Raw genomic sequence first — 18,735 nt, forward strand, 5'->3', positions numbered from 1 at the left:
TCATCAGTGTGGGATCTGTACCAGGTCGGGTTGACAGAGGAGATAGAGAAGATCCAAAGAAGAGCGGCGCGTTTCGTCACAGGGTTATTTGGTGAGCGTGATAGCGTTACGGAGATGTTTAGCAAACTCAAGTGGCAGATTCTGCAAGACGGGCGCTCTGCATCGCGGTGTAGCTTGTTGTCCAGGTTTCGAGATGGTGCGTTTCTGGATGAGGATTATATTGCTTCCCCCTACTTATACCTCCCGAGGAGATCACGAATGTAAAATTAGAGAGATTCGAGCGCGCACGGAGGCTTTCCGGCAGTCGTTTTTCCCGCGAACCATACGCGAGTGGAACAGGAAAGGGAGGTAGTGACAGTGGCACGCAAAGTGCCCTCCGCCACACACCGTTGGGTGGCTTGCGGAGTATAAATGTAGATGTAGAAACGAGTTAGGAATTTTGACGGTCTTACGCGCCAATTCGACAGAATTTGGCACGATATCCCTCAGGAGGACACTTAACATCTCTAGCAATCAATGCCAAACTGAATAATAGCTTGAATAAAAGCAGAGGTGGACCAATGCGGCCACGCGGATTGGCCTCGCTGTTAGAAGTGCCATGTCACGAATCGTGCGGCCCCTCACGCCGGAAGTTCGATTCCTCCCTCGGGCATGGGTGTGTGTTTTTCCTTAGCGTAGGTTAGTTTAAGTTAGTTTAAGTAGTGTGTAAGTCGAGCGAGCGACGACCTCAGCAGTTTGGTCCCTTAGGAATTTACACACATTTGAACATTTGGACCAAGGCGTTGTTGACTTGTTCAGTCTGTGAAGATCTTTCTCTCGAATAAATCATCAAATTTCCATTCTATTGGGCTAATTCCCTCATGGTGTGTCGTTTTTTTCTGTGTTAGAGTCTATATGTGAAGCACAAAATGTTTTTTTTTTAGCAAGGCTGGTGTTGGAAAATGACGCAGTGGTGGATGCTGCGCGCCGCTGCAGCGGCTGCAAACTCACCCCCGGTGCGACGAGGGCTGGATGGCGATGCTGTAGGAGACGAGCCAGAGGCGCACGTGGCACGAGTAGTAGGGGTAGGTCCACCAGCCGCGGTACGAGGCGTTCACGGGCGACGGCACGAACTTGGGCGAGCGGAGCGCAGGACTGGAGGCGGCATCCTCGAACCAGGGCAGGTGTGCGTCGGGGCGGCGTCCAGCCACGGGGGCGGCGTCGTCGCGCGTCGGGCCCGCCAGCGCGGGCGCCGGGCCGCGGGCGCGCTGCCACGCTGACACCGCCAGCACCGAGCCGGACGAGTCGTCCAGCGACAGCAGCCGCGCCGCCACCACGTGCCGGTCCGACATCACCAGGCTGCGCACCAGCGCGTCCAGCAGGCCTGTCAACAACGCAAAGTACTCCCTAAATCATCACAGCCCGTCAACAGTCACGATAACATTACTAGCACTGAGCCTGAGGCGTCGTCCAGCGACTGTAGTCGCGCCGTCACCACATGCCTGTTAGGCATCACCAGGATATGCACCAGCGTATTCAGCACGCCTGCCAACAATGTAAAATAGTCCCTCAGTCATCAGCGCCTGCAAACAAACAATCACTATGACACCACCACCACCAAGCCTCAGGCGTCGTCCATGCAGTAGCAGCCACGCTGTCACCACGTGCCGGTCCGACATCACCAGGCTGCGCACCAGCGCGTCCTGCAGGCCTGTCAACCACGCAAAGTAGTCCCTAAATCATCACAGCCCGTAAACAGTCACGATGACACCACTAGCACCGAGCCTGAGGCATTGTCCAGCGACTGTAGTCGCGCCGTCACCACATGCCTGTTAGGCATCACTAGGATATGCACCAGCGTATTGAGCACGCCTGCCAACAATGTAAAATAGTCCCTAAGCCATCACAGCCTGCAAACAAACAATCACTATGACACCACCACCACCAAGTCTGAGGCGTCGTCCATGCAACAGCAGCCACACTGTCACCACGCGCCGGTCCGACATCACCAGGCTGCGCACCAGCGCGTCCTGCAGGCCTGTCAACCACGCAAAGTAGTCCCTAAATCATCACAGCCCGTAAACAGTCACGATGACACCACTAGCACCGAGCCTGAGGCATTGTCCAGCGACTGTAGTCGCGCCGTCACCACATGCCTGTTAGGCATCACTAGGATATGCACCAGCGTATTGAGCACGCCTGCCAACAATGTAAAATAGTCCCTAAGCCATCACAGCCTGCAAACAAACAATCACTATGACACCACCACCACCAAGTCTGAGGCGTCGTCCATGCAACAGCAGCCACACTGTCACCACGCGCCGGTCCGACATCACCAGGCTGCGCACCAGCGCGTCCTGCAGGCCTGTCAACCACGCAAAGTAGTCCCTAAATCATCACAGCCCGTAAACAGTCACGATGACACCACTAGCACCGAGCCTGAGGCATTGTCCAGCGACTGTAGTCGCGCCGTCACCACATGCCTGTTAGGCATCACTAGGATATGCACCAGCGTATTGAGCACGCCTGCCAACAATGTAAAATAGTCCCTAAGTTATCACAGCCTGCAAACAAACAATCACTATGACACCACCAGCACCAAGCCTCAGGCGTCGTTCACACAACAGCAGCTACGCTGTCCGCACTGAGGCAAAAGATGACTTGTCCGTCTTCAGCGTCGGCGCATTTGAGGTCGCCACGTCAGTCCAGTGGGCCGCGCCGTATAGCGAAGGGTAGTGGCTTCGCGGCCGACACGAGAGCAACAGAAGTCAATCCACGACATCGGTCTGGTCGGGGCGAGCTGCGACGCCGTGACACGCGAGGTCGGCGCGCCTTCCTGCGTCCGTTGAAGCGGCTGGCAGCGGACGTTTCGGGAGAGCGTTTTGGGGGTGCTACGCCAGGTCTTCGCCAGACATCGCAGTTTATTAGAAGTTAAGTGATTCGTGATATGTTGTTTCATTTACTTGTTAAATTCTACCTTGTCCCCAGCTTCCTAATCTGTCTCCCGTCCGCATTTGTTAGACAGTTAGTGCCTGCCTGTCTGTCTGTCGTTCTGCCGTACGTTAATAGCTGCCTCTGTCGTGTTTTCCGGATTCGGTGTTAACGAATTTATTGCTTAAGGTGTAAAGGCCAAATTCCTGAAATACGTTTTTATCTTGCCTATCATCTTGAGAGGCGGTGTATGTGTAATGTAGAGCATGTTTGTACATTTTATGTAAGACTGCATTTCATGGGTTTTTATTTAAATGGTCATTTTAGTACATAAAGTTTCCACCCTTCCACCGTAAGAGTTTTCTTTTAAAAACAAGTTACACTTTCGGTGGCAAGTATTTTTTTAAATGTCAGTGTTTTGTACCATTTCCATCCCTCCTAAGGGGTGCATAGTTTATGTGTTTGTGTTAGTTGTTAAAATTTTTAGTTTAAAGCAAAAAAAAAAAAAATGGCTCTGAGCACTATGGGACTTAACATCTATGGTCATCAGTCCCCTAGAACTTAGAACTACTTAAACCTAACTAACCTAAGGACATCACAGAATACCCAGCCATCACGAGGCAGAGAAAATCCCTGATCCCGCCGGGAATCGAACCCGGGCGTGGGAAGCGAGAACGCTACCGCACGACCACGAGCTGCGGGCGTTTAAACCAATCTGGTATGTTGCAGATTTGCGCCGGCCGGAGTGGCCGTGCGGTTCTAGGCGCTACAGTCTGGAACCGAGCGACCGCTACGGTCGCGGGTTCGAATCCTGCCTCGGGCATGGATGTGTATGATGTCCTTAGGTTAGTTAGGTTTAAGTAGTTCTAAGTTCTAGGGGACTGATGACCTCAGATGTTAAGTCCCATAGTGCTCAGAGCCATTTGAAACATTTTTTAAAATGTTCCATCGAAATAGCAATCGCGAGCTCGCTTAGGGCCAAACACTGCATCAAACAACCGCTACCGTCACAAAAGACGGCCAAAAATGCCAAGGCACCGACGAGCTGGACACGAAAACAGATTAGCGTCATCTAGCAAAAAGTGCTCGAATCACAGACAAGAGCAAATGAGGCACTGCAGAAACAATTTTAAACATTACAGGCAACAACAGGACCAGTGCATGGAAGTTACAACATACCGTAACGGTTTTATTTTACAAAAGAATGTACATACAAAAGAATGTACATAGAAAATATGAAAATGTAAAAGAAAACGGCGTTTAAGAGTCTACATTGAGGAGAGTATCGCCATTCATATCGTTTTTAGGTTATCGGCTCTATACCTTGAAAAAAGTTTTTGCTGCGTATTTGCAACTGTTCGTTAAGTATAAGACCGTCGCTCAGAAATAGGTGTTTAAAAACCTCTAACTCTTGTAAGATGTTAAGCCTAAAGCCTTTTTTCTCCGGGTACAAGACCTGGACGTCTTTTACACCTTTAGGATTACGTCCTGTGATTAACAAATGGTCAGCGAGAGTTGAATTGTGAACACTGGTGACTTTTTTTTTTGCCTAGAAGCTGTTCCTTGAAATTTGTCGAAATAGCTCGGCCTGCTTGGCCTATGTAATAGGCGAGACGATTGCCGCAAATAATTGTATAGATATCAGAATTCGGCATGGGGACAACGTAGGTTTCAAGTTATGTATGATGTTACTTTTTAAAGAATTATTAGTGGAGAAGATTACTCTACAGCTATAATTATTTTTAAGCATACCAAGAACTGGTATAAAGAAGATTTTTTTTTTCATTTCATTAGGTTCGTTATTAGCAAGGCCGTTCTTATTGGTTTTCCTGTTAAGAATACTATCTACTATAGAGGGATTATACCATTATTGGCAACAGCAGTTTTAATCAGATTGAGTGCAGAATTGAGTTTTTCAGAAGAAAGGCGGGGGTGGAGGTGGCTCTATGAATAACTGAATGAAAAAAGGCTATCTTACGAGAATGCGGGTGTACTGAAGTGACTGGTATAGTATGATCAGAACTGGTTTCCTTATGGAAGACCATGCTTCAGTCACCTCGGTTGCAAAAAATTGTTGTGAAATTGACCATGGTCGAAACCGTGGCCAATTTGACAACAATTTTGTGCAACCGAGGTGACTATACATATATTTTGTAATTAAGTTAAAGCACGGTTGCTGGATCTCCGCCAATAAAAATGCTTAATACTGAAAAAATACTAATTACTTCAAAATATTGATGCAGGCCCCCGTGATCTTATCTGGAAGGATAGAATTTGAGATTCGCTATTCAGACTAATTTTTATTATTCTGATCGATGAACGTTCCACACGTGCTAAATCTAAACATTCAGCTTAAGGCCTACAATAATTAAAAAAGTTATCCAATACCAATTGGTGCCGGGAAAGACGGGTGTTACTGTCTTACTGAATGCTAGTTCTCGGGAACGAAGCCGCGCGGTGTGGCCGTGCGGTCTGAGGCGCCATGTCACGGACTGCGCGGCTCCTCCCGCCGGAGGTTCGAGTCCTCCCTCGGGCATGGGTGTGTGTGTTGTTCTAAGCAAAAGTTAGTTTAAGCACTGTGTAAATCTAGCAGTTTGGTCCCTTAGGAACTCACACGCATTTGAACATTTGAACATTCGGAAACAAAGCACAGTTCTCGGCAAGCGTTATTGTAATATGACACTTTTCTGAGTTCATGCATATTATTAAGTGGTTAATCCGACAATGTTACCGAAGATGCAAAACCGAAAATGCTTCCTAACCGTGGCAATCCAACTTTTGCAATGGTACCACACGCATAGGCATATCCAGATATTACCTTATTTACTATTTTCGCAGCTGCAGCATTACAATTCCAAAATCAGGCCTCCACATCAAGTTTAGACCAACGCTCGACACAAAGTGCTCACCAGGGGACAGACTACTCGACATCAGCTTAAACTTTGGAATCCAGAGTTTCTCCTTTGTACAAAGACTTGCAAAAGTGCTTTCTGTGGCAAATATGACAAATATCACAGACAGAACCACAGTCTAACACAACAGTGGCGACTCTACGACTCTTTTTTGTTACCCACAGAGATAGCAGCGCACCAAGCGGTCAGCAAGTGGCGCTCCTGATTACGATATCGGATGAGAGCGAGTGCTAACGTTTACATTGATTTCTAACATAGTTTGTACATTAAGGTGTATTAATAGTGCCGCAACAATTGACAATTACTAAAAATGACGTCACATTTGTCATCATCTAGTTTCCTAAGGACCCTGACAAGTACGAAGCAGTACATTACAGGACAGTCAGTTTACGATTCTCTTATAATTTACAGGCATTTACTGAATAATGTCGTTTTTCATTAGTAACAAAAAATTGTTAGTAAACACCAGACAACCTGACCTTTTTGTAATACCTACATTATTTAACGTTCCAAATAAACCACCACAACCTTAAGGGAACCCCACATACACGTGATAAAAATGGTCAAAACAAACAGAAATATTTCCCAACACGGAAGAAAGAAATTCCACAATTGTTGTTAAATCTGAGCCACAAACGGCAGGAATCTTCACTACACTCGCCTTTGAAGAGAAAATAATTACATTTACAAAAATATTCGCCTATTAGAAAGTCGAGTGAAGCGCAAGAATAGTCGAATCATTATACTCTATAAAAATACAACAACTAGTTCGTTAATTAAGTAGAAAAATAATTGAAAACAAACGTTATCCTTGCGGCGCATTTGACTTTCTCAATGCTTTTCAACGCTATAGTGCCACCCCAGCTGTAAAATTATAACAACTTTCGCTTCAGAGTGTCGTGACTGCATGTATTAGACTCTGGACAGAACTATCGCTTCGCCTAATGTAGAAGACTTACACACTTGATGACCACAAACTTCTTGAACTCAGTTTTATATTGCACTGCATTTATAGGTGTAAGAGTGGTGTATTTCTCGAAAGAGTTAATAAAACTAAAAGTAGTGCTTGAGGTGTGTGTGACTTGCGTTCATGTCGTTTGGTCTTTGGCACTTTGTCACATTGAGTGGCGTCTTGTTTCTTCCTCACTTACTGGCGTAACGCAGTTGCTGGATTGCCTCCTTGTGTGGCAGCAGCAGCGCCTGTCGTTGGTGTGACCGCTAGTTTTTTTCGGGTGGTGGTGGTGTGTGGTGGTCAGTCAGTTGGGACAGATCAGCGAGGAAGTCTCCATGGTGCGGGGCCAGGCCAGGACTGCTGGCAGTGTGCATGTGCTGTCGAGTCGTGAGGCGCTAGCTGTGAGAGCGACAAAGTTCGTTGCCCACCGAACCTGGATGCTGAAGTTGAGTGATCAGTTATGAAACCTCAACTATTGGGACATCTCTTCGTTCATTTGTGGGTTGTTGCTCCATGGGTCGTTTGGGCTAGCAGTTCGAGTCGGCGAAATCTTGCAGCTATATTCCTATATTGCGATTAATTACTAAATTGACTGTTACTTGCCAGTGAAGTGTACCAGTGGTATTTTCTGCCCTGTGGCCATTAATGCCCCAGCTACCTGCCCTGGACGTGAGCGTAATTTTCCTGCAGTGCACCTTTCCTCGTCGTGTTGATGCTGTCGGGCATGGCATGTAGTTCGACAGCCTTTTAAGTTGTTTGGTTCATATTTTGTTTAGAGTGGTTATTGTTCCCTTGGCTGTTTTTGGACGTCAATTTCTGAAGACGTAGTGCTGTTCGTATCCTCGTCCCCGGCCGATATTTTCCATCGTTGTGCCGTTGGTCGGACGGAAGGGAATTGGTTAAATTGTTGGTCGGTCCTTGGGCCGTCCCTAGTCTGGGTTGCCATCCGATTATTTAACTTGGCTGCCTGTCTCATCTCACATTACGTTTGAGGTACCTTCTCAGGCGACCCTTGGAACACTTTTGAGTACTACTTGTTCTATTTGTTTTACATTGTGATTTTAATTTTAGTTTGAAGCATTGTGCGAGGCATCCGGCCTTGTATTAATTTAGTTCTTTTTAAATTTTGTATAAAGGCCTTCAGTCATGTTAAATAGAAATTTTGAAGATCGATTTTATTCTTTAAAAAATAATTTTCCTTAAAATTTGTTCTATCTGAAATTGTTTGTAATCCAGACCCTAAGCCGTTAGTTGTTCGATGTGTTATGTCTGGCCTTCATCCAAGGGTTTACGTGAACCTCTTTTAATAAGGCCTTTAGACGTTCGTATTCTTTAAAGGAATTTTTTTTTATTAGAAGGAAGGGGTTTATTTTAAATTGTTTGTGTGACTTGTTGTCCAGACCTTCAGCCGTTGTTTCAAATTTGTTTGTGGCCTTAAGCCGTGCAACAAGTTAATATTTCTTTGATTAGGCTTTCAGCCGTTCTGTTGTAAGTTTAAAAAGAAATTTCTTGGTTAGAAATAAATGTTTATTAGTGTATTTTAATTATAGTTGTCCTTCAGACGTGTAGTGTAGGCCTTCGTCCGCTAATTGTTTTCAATTGCATGTTTTTTTTTTAATTACCTTCTACTTTTAATAACTATTGCTTCCTAAGCCTTCAGCCGTTCTTGTTTTTGGTGTGGTTTTGGGCCTTCAGCCCAGAAAGCATCTCAAGTTTTCTTTAATTAGGCCTTCAGCCGTATTGTCTAATTGTGGTCTTTTAAAGCAGTGTGTAAATAAGTGGTTCTTAGAAAAATAAAGTTGTGTTTTTGATTGTGCAACTCACAGTAACTGTTTACGGTCCCATCCACATCGTAACTTTATCCTGTGCGCTCTCTGAGTACCTACCAACCAGGTTTCAGTGCTTTTGACAATAGTGAACTAATACGACGGGACTTCAAATAGTAAGTTACACATTATTATAGCACGCCAAGCTACTTTTATTGAATGCTGCACCAACTTGAAAGTGACATAGATACATGACACTATTTTCCAACGTAGTCACCAAGTCTCTGTAAAAAACAGTGGGTACACTCTACCAATAATTTATTTCCTCGACAAGAGATATCCGCTCTTTGGCCACAGAGACATTCCAGGGCCTCCATGTGGACGTCATCACCTTAGAAAGACGTCTTTCCCCCAAGATCTCCTTCCAGCTTGCCGAAAACTGGAAATCGCATGATGTAAGATCAGAATTTATATTCAGCATCACTCATATCTGTGCAGCCTTCGTCAAATTGTTGGCTACAGCTGGACGCGACTTTGCGTTTGGTCCGTATATCACGAGAATTTCACGGTGGGTCTGTGTGCAATTTAGACTTTCTGCCCACAAGAATCGTAATGTCCTGCGTACGTCAGCCTTAGAGTACCTTTCCAGTTGGTACGCCATTTCAATCACACACTGCAATGCACCTGGTATCTGTACCGAAGCAAAACTGTATCTGCAAGAAACCGGGAACTTGCAATCTCTTGTGACAGTGTGCCACTCTTGTTGGGCAGCAACGGCCTTACTGTGAGACAACATCTGTAACTTACTTTCTGAGGCACTATGTAATATTTCTTCCGGAGCCCCTAGCATAAACTAAAAACAAATTGAAACAGCGCCTAACTCTAGTTGCGAAATTCTCTCCTGTTAAGTGTAAACACGGGGAAAAGAAAGCACTGAAAAGAAATAAGATGGAATGCGTCCAAGTTTCGCACCCTCTTCCGGAGCACCTCTCGAGAGCGAAGTAGCGGCATATGGACGGTGGGAGTTGGCTGGAAGTTTGTTCGCGAGCAGGGCCACAGTTCATGAGAGCGGAGACCTCTCTCTCGCACGAAATGAGTTCTTGCCGGGCTAAGACCTCGAAACACTCAAACGACACTCCGACTTCACACTTGCGATAACCAACGTAAAATAATGTATTCACAATATTCCATAGGAAAGTTCTTTATCAATATTTCAAAATAAGCGTTAACACGCGACCTGAAAATAGTAAACAGTTCGTTACTCCCACGATTAAATAATTAGGAATTTATGTTGGAAAGTGAAGTTAGAGTTTAGCGACCCGTCGATATCGTCGTGATTATAGACGCAGCGAAATATAAGCGGATAAGAGCGGGAAAGCCTAGCCATTGAGCGAAGGAACACTACAGTATTCACGTAATGCGACTCTGGAAAATACAAGAAAATCAGGATTGCTACACGAGACTCTGAATCGCAATACTCCGGAATTTGAGCCTTGTGTAGCACACACATTCATTCTCTATTTAAAAAATTTCCTACAGTGGCGTACCGATGGTAACCACCACCTTGGTACACTGCTCCTTGCATATCTACTGGCACGGGCTGTGCATTTTATAGCACTTGTTATTAACATCTGAATCAACCGCGTTCTCATAAATTTTCGATTTCACATTTCTGAAACTTGTACAGAAGCTGCCAATCTTCGACCATTGTGGAATCTGACTGTATACTTCTTCAGTTTGTTTTTCAGGTAGTACTTCATTACACGTAGCTCCATCATCTGGAAAAAGTATGTGGTTATTGAATGCCCGGTCACTGAAATACAACAAGGACAGCAAGGATCCCAACACAAGATAACGTGCTGTATCCTCTCTGCCAACAAATCCGTAGTGCAGTTACATATTTTTCTCATACCCCATTTAATCGTACTTTCGCTAATACTCATTGATACGCTAACGACTGTAATGTTGCTGGGAAATCAAGAAGTACTGCAGCCATCATCACAGATATACACGGCTTTCAACATATTATGTGAGAACAGCAGAAGTTGGTTTATAACATGACTGATGTTTTCGGAATGCATGCTGGCTGCCACGGAGGCGGTCATTTTGTTCGAGATTCCTTATTACGTGTGGTAACTGAATATGATGCGGGATTCGACAATAGATGGATGTCAGTGAGATAGGACGGTAGTTCAAATGGCTCTAAGCACTATGGGACTAAACATCTGAGGTCATCAGTCCCCTCGACTTAGAACTACTTGTACTTAACTAACCTAAGGACATCACACACATCCATGACCGAGGCAGAATTCGAACCTGCGACCGTAGAAGCAGCGCGGTTCCGAACTGAAACGCCTAGAACGGCTTGGCCACAGCGTCCGGCTAGGACGGTAGTTCTGAGGGTATCTTCTGCAACTCTGCTCCATAACCTAATTAATAATCCACTACTCCAAATTAAGACTAACAAATCAATTGAAATTATTACTGACGCATCAAAGTGCGGATGTAAGTGAAAGAAACACCGGTAATTGCGAAACTAACAAGCGTTTTCCGGTTTCATTTCTATTCGGTGAAAGATAAGTGTCACATTTTTCTGCAAGCTGGGTCCGCTGGCTGAATGTGTAAAGGTTAATACTGCAGGGGTACAACGGCAAGCGAGTCGTAAAACTGTTCCTCGTACACAGGATGATTTATGAGCTAGGCCGACACGGGAAGGACGGGCTCTGTCCCAGACGATGTCCCACGCTCCGATAAGAGCATCGGGAGGGCTAGACGTGGCATTTACCAGGCTGTAAACCGTTGTGAGAAGCAGCGTAAAGAGAGCTTTCTAAAGATAGAAATCTACGCAGGGGATGGGAAAATAGCTGTTGGGCTCAAAGGAGATCAGCAGCAGCTTCTGTTTGAATTTTGTAAGGGAGTTCTAGTAGCAGTAGCTGCTGTTTAAATTTTTTAAGGAGAGCCGGAGGTGGTCAAATCCAAAAAATTACGATTTTTTTTTTGCTACCGAAAATTAATTGGAACATTTCTCTCTAATGTAAACTTTGAATTATTGTTCTACTCGCCCTAGAAGTGGAGTTGTTACCATTTTCCCCCACGCCTGCAGAGGAAATGGCAAGGCGCTGAATGCATCTAACACCCTCTCGTGAGTTCCTGGCGAACTGCTTGACATTTTTTTTGCCTGTTACGCATACAGCGCCTTATGTTACGCATACAGCGAGTGTGCAAGGGTTGGCTACATTGTTTTCTGTGACAAATGAAGCGCTAAGAGCGCGGAACATCGTCTCCTCGCTGTTTACCGTTTCGAATTAGTTCAGTGTTGCGCCTGTTGTTGGTATTATTATACTTCTTGTATAAAGCGTTGTTCTGGTTACGATGCCACGTTTTAGTAACCGTGTATATAAGAAGAGGAAGAACGTAGGTAAAAGAAAATTAACACTAATACCAAGTTGCGATACTACAATTACTGAAACAGTGCGTTCTTCTGCTAAGCAACACATGGCCGGCCATAGCCCTGTGACATCTTCTAGCAAGAAGCTGACTGGTGGAAGTGACAGATTTCGTGAATATGTTAGTGACAGTGATGATATTTTTCATGACTTAGCACAGCCAATACACAAATGTCTACACGGAAAGACGCAGAATCCTAATGCGAGCATAAATAATTTGATTTGGAAAGTGATTCCTAAAAGGGTGTTTGTAAGCATAAAAACACTGCACTTTGGCATTTATGATGCAATAGCAACCTACAACCAAGGGAACAGTGTGAAGTGTGAAGTTCTGAAGGCATTAGGATTTACAGCTGGGGTGTACGAGCACTAAGAGCACTAAGAAATATTGATAGAGAAAGGATAAGAGGAGCAGAAAGAAGAGAAAGGCATATGAAGTATGATGGAACAACAGGCCAGAAAAGGAGACAGAAGAGGAAGATTTTGGAGGATGAAGAAGAAGACCCTGATAATCGATGCTATAGTGCAGGAATGTATTGAGAAACTTTGATAGCCATTTCCCGTAAATTAGAATTTTTCGAATATAAGGAACATTTTCTCAAAATCCACTCAAGCTAGAGAGATGAAATTTTTATACAGCACTACTAGTGGTCAAAATTACATTGTAACAAAGCCATTTGGCAATATGTTCGGTAGTTTCATTTCAGTTTAATTATAAAGCAATTATTTGTAAAAAAATTTGGCTCATTAATAAAAAAAATAATTGGAAGGAAACTAGAAAAGATACTGCAAAATCCCTCTGTCATAACTGCAATACTAAACCACTCTATATGAAAAAAAATTCAAATTTTTCTATTTGGTAGTTTATTCATAAATGTTCCTCAAACTTAGTGATTTTAACATGAGCAGCATAGGCACCTCCGGCTCCCCTTAAGGGAGTTCTGAATTAGTTCACCAAAATTATTTTTAGTGCAGGATGAAGACTCGAGGGTACAATCGTGCAGGACGTATCACTGAATAAAACATGAAGTCATTATCGTAGTGGGAGGGAATTTCTGTTTCACTTCCACACTCTAAAAGACAAACGTATGTTAACTGGTTAGTCACAGCAGATACTTTAGGGGAAGGGAGAGTGTTGCTATTGTTCTAAATTTTTCGTTGGTTGCAACTTGGAAGGTCTACAGCGAATTGTTAACGCAAACCCTGTACTGGCAGAACCAGCAAGATTTTGAGAAGCAAATGAAAAATAGTTCAGCTGGCCGGTGTGGCCGTGCGGTTAAAGGCGCTTCAGTCTGGAACCGCGTGACCGCAACGGTCGCAGGTTCGAATCCTGCCTCGGGCATGGATGTGTGTGATGTCCTTAGGTTAGTTAGGTTTAATTTGTTCTATGTTCTAGGCGACTAATGACCTCAGAAGTTGAGTCGCATAGTGCTCAGAGCCATTTTTTGAAAAATAGTTCAAATGGCTCTGAGCACTATGGGACTTAACATCTGAGCTTATCAGTCCCCTAGAACTTAAAACTACTTAAACCTAACTAACCCAAAGACATTACACACATCCATGCCCAAGGCAGGATTCGAACCTGCGACCGTGACGGTCGCGCGGTTCCAGACTGTAGCGCCTAGAACCGCTCGGCCACTTTGGCCGGCTTTTGAGAAGCAGAGCATATACACATTCGTCTTAGGTCTCCAGACTGGGAACTTCTTCGTCTTGAAACCGCAAGAGGGTGATATACCTTCTCCATATAGCTGCTGAGAGGAGGAGTTCGTCCTAGAGCTGATCATCGATAGGGCTGAACTTGTATGTCTCAGCTACTACTTCAGATATCCTCTGAATTTTGGAAGTGTTAAGCATGAACGACATTTGCGTGACGAGGGGACCATGAAGTTGTTTGTTCCAAATTAGTGTTGTGCTTTTCAAAATTAATTTAAGGAGTCAGATAGTTGAAAATATGCGCTTAGGCAAGGGAACTTGTATGTACTTTTCTTGGCCTTTTCTTTAATCTGTTGACTAATTCAGCAGTCACGAGGAGGTTTACGTTAACACAGCTAATTATATCACTTCATTCGCAATCATACCCACCTGTACTAAAATATTATCGTACATGTTCAGTAATTCATTTGAACCTTGAGCATTTCATAATTAATTGTTTTGCCTAACTAATGACAGGAATCAAGTTAATCTTGGTAAAAAAAAAAAGGAACTGGATTTTTGTGTGACCATTGGTTTCATGTCGTAGTTTGATGAGACTCGTATCTCATAAAACACTGACGGAAAAAAATTCACACCACCAAGAAGGAGTTCTGCGCCATAAACGAAAGTTGGGAGACGTGTTTATAAACTTCAAAAGTAATATCTATTCATACACTCCTGGAAATGGAAAAAAGAACACATTGACACCGGTGTGTCAGACCCACCATACTTGCTCCGGACACTGCGAGAGGGCTGTACAAGCAATGATCACACGCACGGCACAGCGGACACACCAGGAACCGCGGTGTTGGCCGTCGAATGGCGCTAGCTGCGCAGCATTTGTGCACCGCCGCCGTCAGTGTCAGCCAGTTTGCCATGGCATACGGAGCTCCATCGCAGTCTTTAACACTGGTAGCATGCAGCGACAGCGTGGACGTGAACCGTATGTGCAGTTGACGGACTTTGAGCGAGGGCGTATAGTGGGCATGCTGGAGGCCGGGTGGACGTACCGCCGAATTGCTCAACACGTGGGGCGTGAGGTCTCCACAGTACATCGATGTTGTCGCCAGTGGTCGGCGGAAGGTGCACGTGCCCGTCGACCTGGGACCGGACCGCAGCGACGCACGGATGCACGCCAAGACCGTAGGATCCTACGCAGTGCCGTAGGGGACCGCACCGCCACTTCCCAGCAAATTAGGGACACTGTTGATCCTGGGGTATCGGCGAGGACCATTCGCAACCGTCTCCATGAAGCTGGGCTATGGTCCCGCACACCGTTAGGCCGTCTTCCGCTCACGCCCCAACATCGTGCAGCCCGCCTCCAGTGGTGTCGCGACAGGCGTGAATGGAGGGACGAATGGAGACGTGTCGTCTTCAGCGATGAGAGTCGCTTCTGCCTTGGTGCCAATGATGGTCGTATGCGTGTTTGGCGCCGTGCAGGTGAGCGCCACAATCAGGACTGCATACGATCGAGGCACACAGGGCCAACACCCTGCATCATGGTGTGGGGAGCGATCTCCTACACTGGCCGTACACCACTGGTGATCGTCGAGGGGACACTGAATAGTGCACGGTACATCCAAACCGTCATCGAACCCATCGTTCTACCATTCCTAGACCGGCAAGGGAACTTGCTGTTCCAACAGGACAATGCACGTCCGCATGTATCCCGTGCCACCCAACGTGCTCTAGAAGGTGTAAGTCAACTACCCTGGCCAGCAAGATCTCCGGATCTGTCTCCCATTGAGCATGTTTGGGACTGGATGAAGCGTCGTCTCACGCGGTCTGCACGTCCAGCACGAACGCTGGTCCAACTGAGGTGCCAGGTGGAAATGGCATGGCAAGTCGTTCCACAGGACTACATCCAGCATCTCTACGATCGTCTCCATGGGAGAACAGCAGCCTGCATTGCTGCGAAAGGTGGATATACACTGTACTAGTGCCGACACTGTGCATGCTCTGTTGCCTGTGTCTATGTGCCTGTGGTTCTGTCAGTGTGATCATGTGATGTATCTGACCCCAGGAATGTGTCAATAAAGTTTCCCCTTCCTGGGACAATGAATTCATGGTGTTCTTATTTCAATTTCCAGGAGTGTATTTCGCATCTGTAGCATAAAACTGGAGTTAGCAGGCAGGTTTGTTTTAATTGCACGCTGTTACGGTCGTGAGCGTTAGTCTGAGATTGGATGTGGTGAACTGATGTTAGTCAAGTATACCATCTAAGGAGACAAAGACGCCATTAGCAACACCTCAGTGAGTTTGAACAATGGGATACGAGAAGCCGGAAGGTCCTTCTGCAGTACTGCAGAAAGATGTGGCAGGAATTTAGCCACTGGACATGACTGCAGGCAGCGGTGGTCAGGAGAATGTACGGTCTGCAGACGACCCCATGGCACCACCAGGGCGGAAGACCATCGTGTTCGGCGTATGGCTCTGGCGCATCGTGCTGCATCTGCAGCAGCAGTTTGAACAGCAGCTGGCACCAGAGTGACACAACATACACATCGGTTACTTTAAGGACAGCTCCGAGGCAGACGCCCTTTGGCGAGCATTCCACTGACCCCAAACCTCAGCCGTTTGCGACTCCAGAGGTGCCGAGTGAGGACGCATTGGAGGTCTGTTGTATTTTCTGACGAAAGCCGCGGTTCTGCCTCGGCGCCAGAGATGAACGTGTTTTGGTACGGAGGAGGTCAGCTGAGCGCCGGAAATCAACCTACCTGTGTGTCAGACACACTGGACCTATACCTACAGTTGTGGTCAGGAGTGCAATTTCATATGACAGTAGGAGCACTCTCGGTGGTTATTCCACACATTCTGACTGCAAATTTCTACATCAATCTGGTGATTCGACCTGCTGTTGTGCAGCCTTTCATGAACAGCATTGCAGGGGGTGTTTTTCAACAAGATAATGCTCGCCCACGTACCGCTGTTGTAACCCAACATGCTCTGCAACGTGTCGACATGTTGCCTTGGCCTGTTCCACCACCACATCTTTCTCTAATCGAGCACATATGGGACATTATCAGACGAGAACTCCAGCACATCCACAAACAGCACTGACCGTCACTGTATTGACCAATCCAGTGCAACAGGCGTGGAACTCCATCTGACAGGCTGACATCTGGCACCTGGATAACGCAGTGCATAGATGCTTCCTTACTTGCATTCAACATTCTGGCGGTTATTTCGGTCATTAATGTACTAGCATTTCACATTTCCAATGACTTATCTCGAGCTTAATTAACCTATTATCTTGCAATGTTAATAATTTACATATGTTAACTAGAGAAATGGATTCACGAAATTTCATTACTTTACATTAATTATTTTTTGGTGTTGTGTTAGAGTTTTTATGTTGTGTCAGTCTACCTATGTGAGCTATGGTACCCATTTTCATTTTGAATTGGGCCACCAATGTTTAGATTCCGATGGTCGTTAGCTTCCGTTGACCGACTTTTTCCTAATATTTTTGTGGTCTCATGGTGCGGCCTGTTCACAGCACAGGTCATCAGTTTCAGATCTTGTTAACATCTCAGGGGCGTGGTTGATGCTCAACTGTAGTCTGCCCGCATCTCGTGGTCGTGCGGTAGCGTTCTCGCTTCCCACGCCCGGGTTCCCGGGTTCGATTCCCGGCGGGGTCAGGGATTTTCTCTGCCTCGTGATGGCTGGGTGTTGTGTGCTGTCCTTAGGTTAGTTAGGTTTAAGTAGTTCTAAGTTCTAGGGGACTGATGACCGTAGCAGTTGAGTCCCATAGTGCTCAGATCCATTTGAACCATTTTTGAACTATAGTCTCGCGTTGTAGGCGAGGCTGATTGTCGTTTCTTTAAATGACTGGACACAGTTTTTTGTGTAGTTATTTACAGTATATTGTTGCCAAACTGGGAGCTAAGTCAGTTGAAAGCTTTGCATAGGATCTAATAGGGATCCCATCGCGCCCTGAAGCGTTACTTGATTTTAAACGACTTCAGTTTTTTACCAACGCCAGTGAGAGTAATATCGACATCACTCATCTGTGCACTCATTCCAGAAGTAAACTGGGGTAGTACTTCGGGATGTCTGTCCTTATTGTAAGTCATGTCAAATCTGAAAAAAAACATCATTTTGGATGATCGACCTAATATTTACAGGTCACACAATTTCTAAATTTGTTTTTAATTTGTAGACGGGCCATTCGAGCTCGTGTTCTGTTTTATGTGTTACAAAAATATCGGCACCATATAAAAGATTGTTTACAACTGTATCCTTACTTGCTTTTGTGTCAGAATTTACCTCTGTGTTGTATTTTTTTTAAATACTGTCAGCCTTCATATTAAAACGAGTGAATGATTTACTGCACCCTTGTCCTAGTCTGTGTGCTGCTCATAGTTTACTACCCTTATTCTTATGATATTAGCAGTCATGTGTCCTAAATTTTGTTTTGAAAATTCGAATGAGATGATGCCAGTATCCTTCGGCATTCAGTAAGTTCCACATTTTAGTTCTGTTCAGTCTTTCAAAAACTTGTAAACACTATAAATCTACCGTGTGTAACATCATTCTCGACTCTTATATTTCTTTAAAATTGTGCACTGTAGCCATGAAAAAAAGATGCAGTTTATTATGGGCTAATCTTATGAAATGACGAATGTCTGTTGCTGCTGCACACACACACACACACACACACACACACACACACACACACACACACACACACACACACCTACCCAGCTGAAGATGGTAGCAGTCTAAATCATTTAAGAACATGAATCTGTTTCTCAGGATGATGAAACATGTAAGACAATCATCGCAATGGAATAAAGAGAATTCCACTGCAAACATAGGGTAAAGAGACAATAGATGTACTCACGTTAAATTTTCAAAACAATTACGTATTAATGTTATATGCTGCGATAAGTAAACAACAGCGGAATGTGAACAGTAATCACCAGTAACTAGTAACTGTGAGTGATCTCGTAACACTGTTCTCATCTTCATAAACGGCATTCTTGTAATGTATAATGTATTTCATGCAACAAGACTGTGTTGAAACACAGTGAGCTAATGTTATGAGTCTAAGT

The 18,735-nt window shown here is 45.1% G+C and overlaps 1 protein-coding gene across 1 annotated transcript in view; it reads right to left on the minus strand.

Annotated features, from left to right (window-relative positions):
• LOC126161541 (probable G-protein coupled receptor CG31760) overlaps positions 1–18,735 on the minus strand; it is a 439,386-nt gene that overhangs the window by 254,630 nt on the left and 166,021 nt on the right. Inside the window, exon 3 of the mRNA XM_049917466.1 lies at positions 991–1,363. Within this exon, the coding sequence (XP_049773423.1) occupies positions 991–1,363 (373 nt within the window). The remainder of the gene's footprint in view (positions 1–990; positions 1,364–18,735) is intronic.

The sequence above is a fragment of the Schistocerca cancellata genome, chromosome 2 (assembly GCF_023864275.1).
Source record: "Schistocerca cancellata isolate TAMUIC-IGC-003103 chromosome 2, iqSchCanc2.1, whole genome shotgun sequence".
In the NCBI taxonomy this organism is placed as follows: Eukaryota; Metazoa; Arthropoda; class Insecta; order Orthoptera; family Acrididae; genus Schistocerca; species Schistocerca cancellata.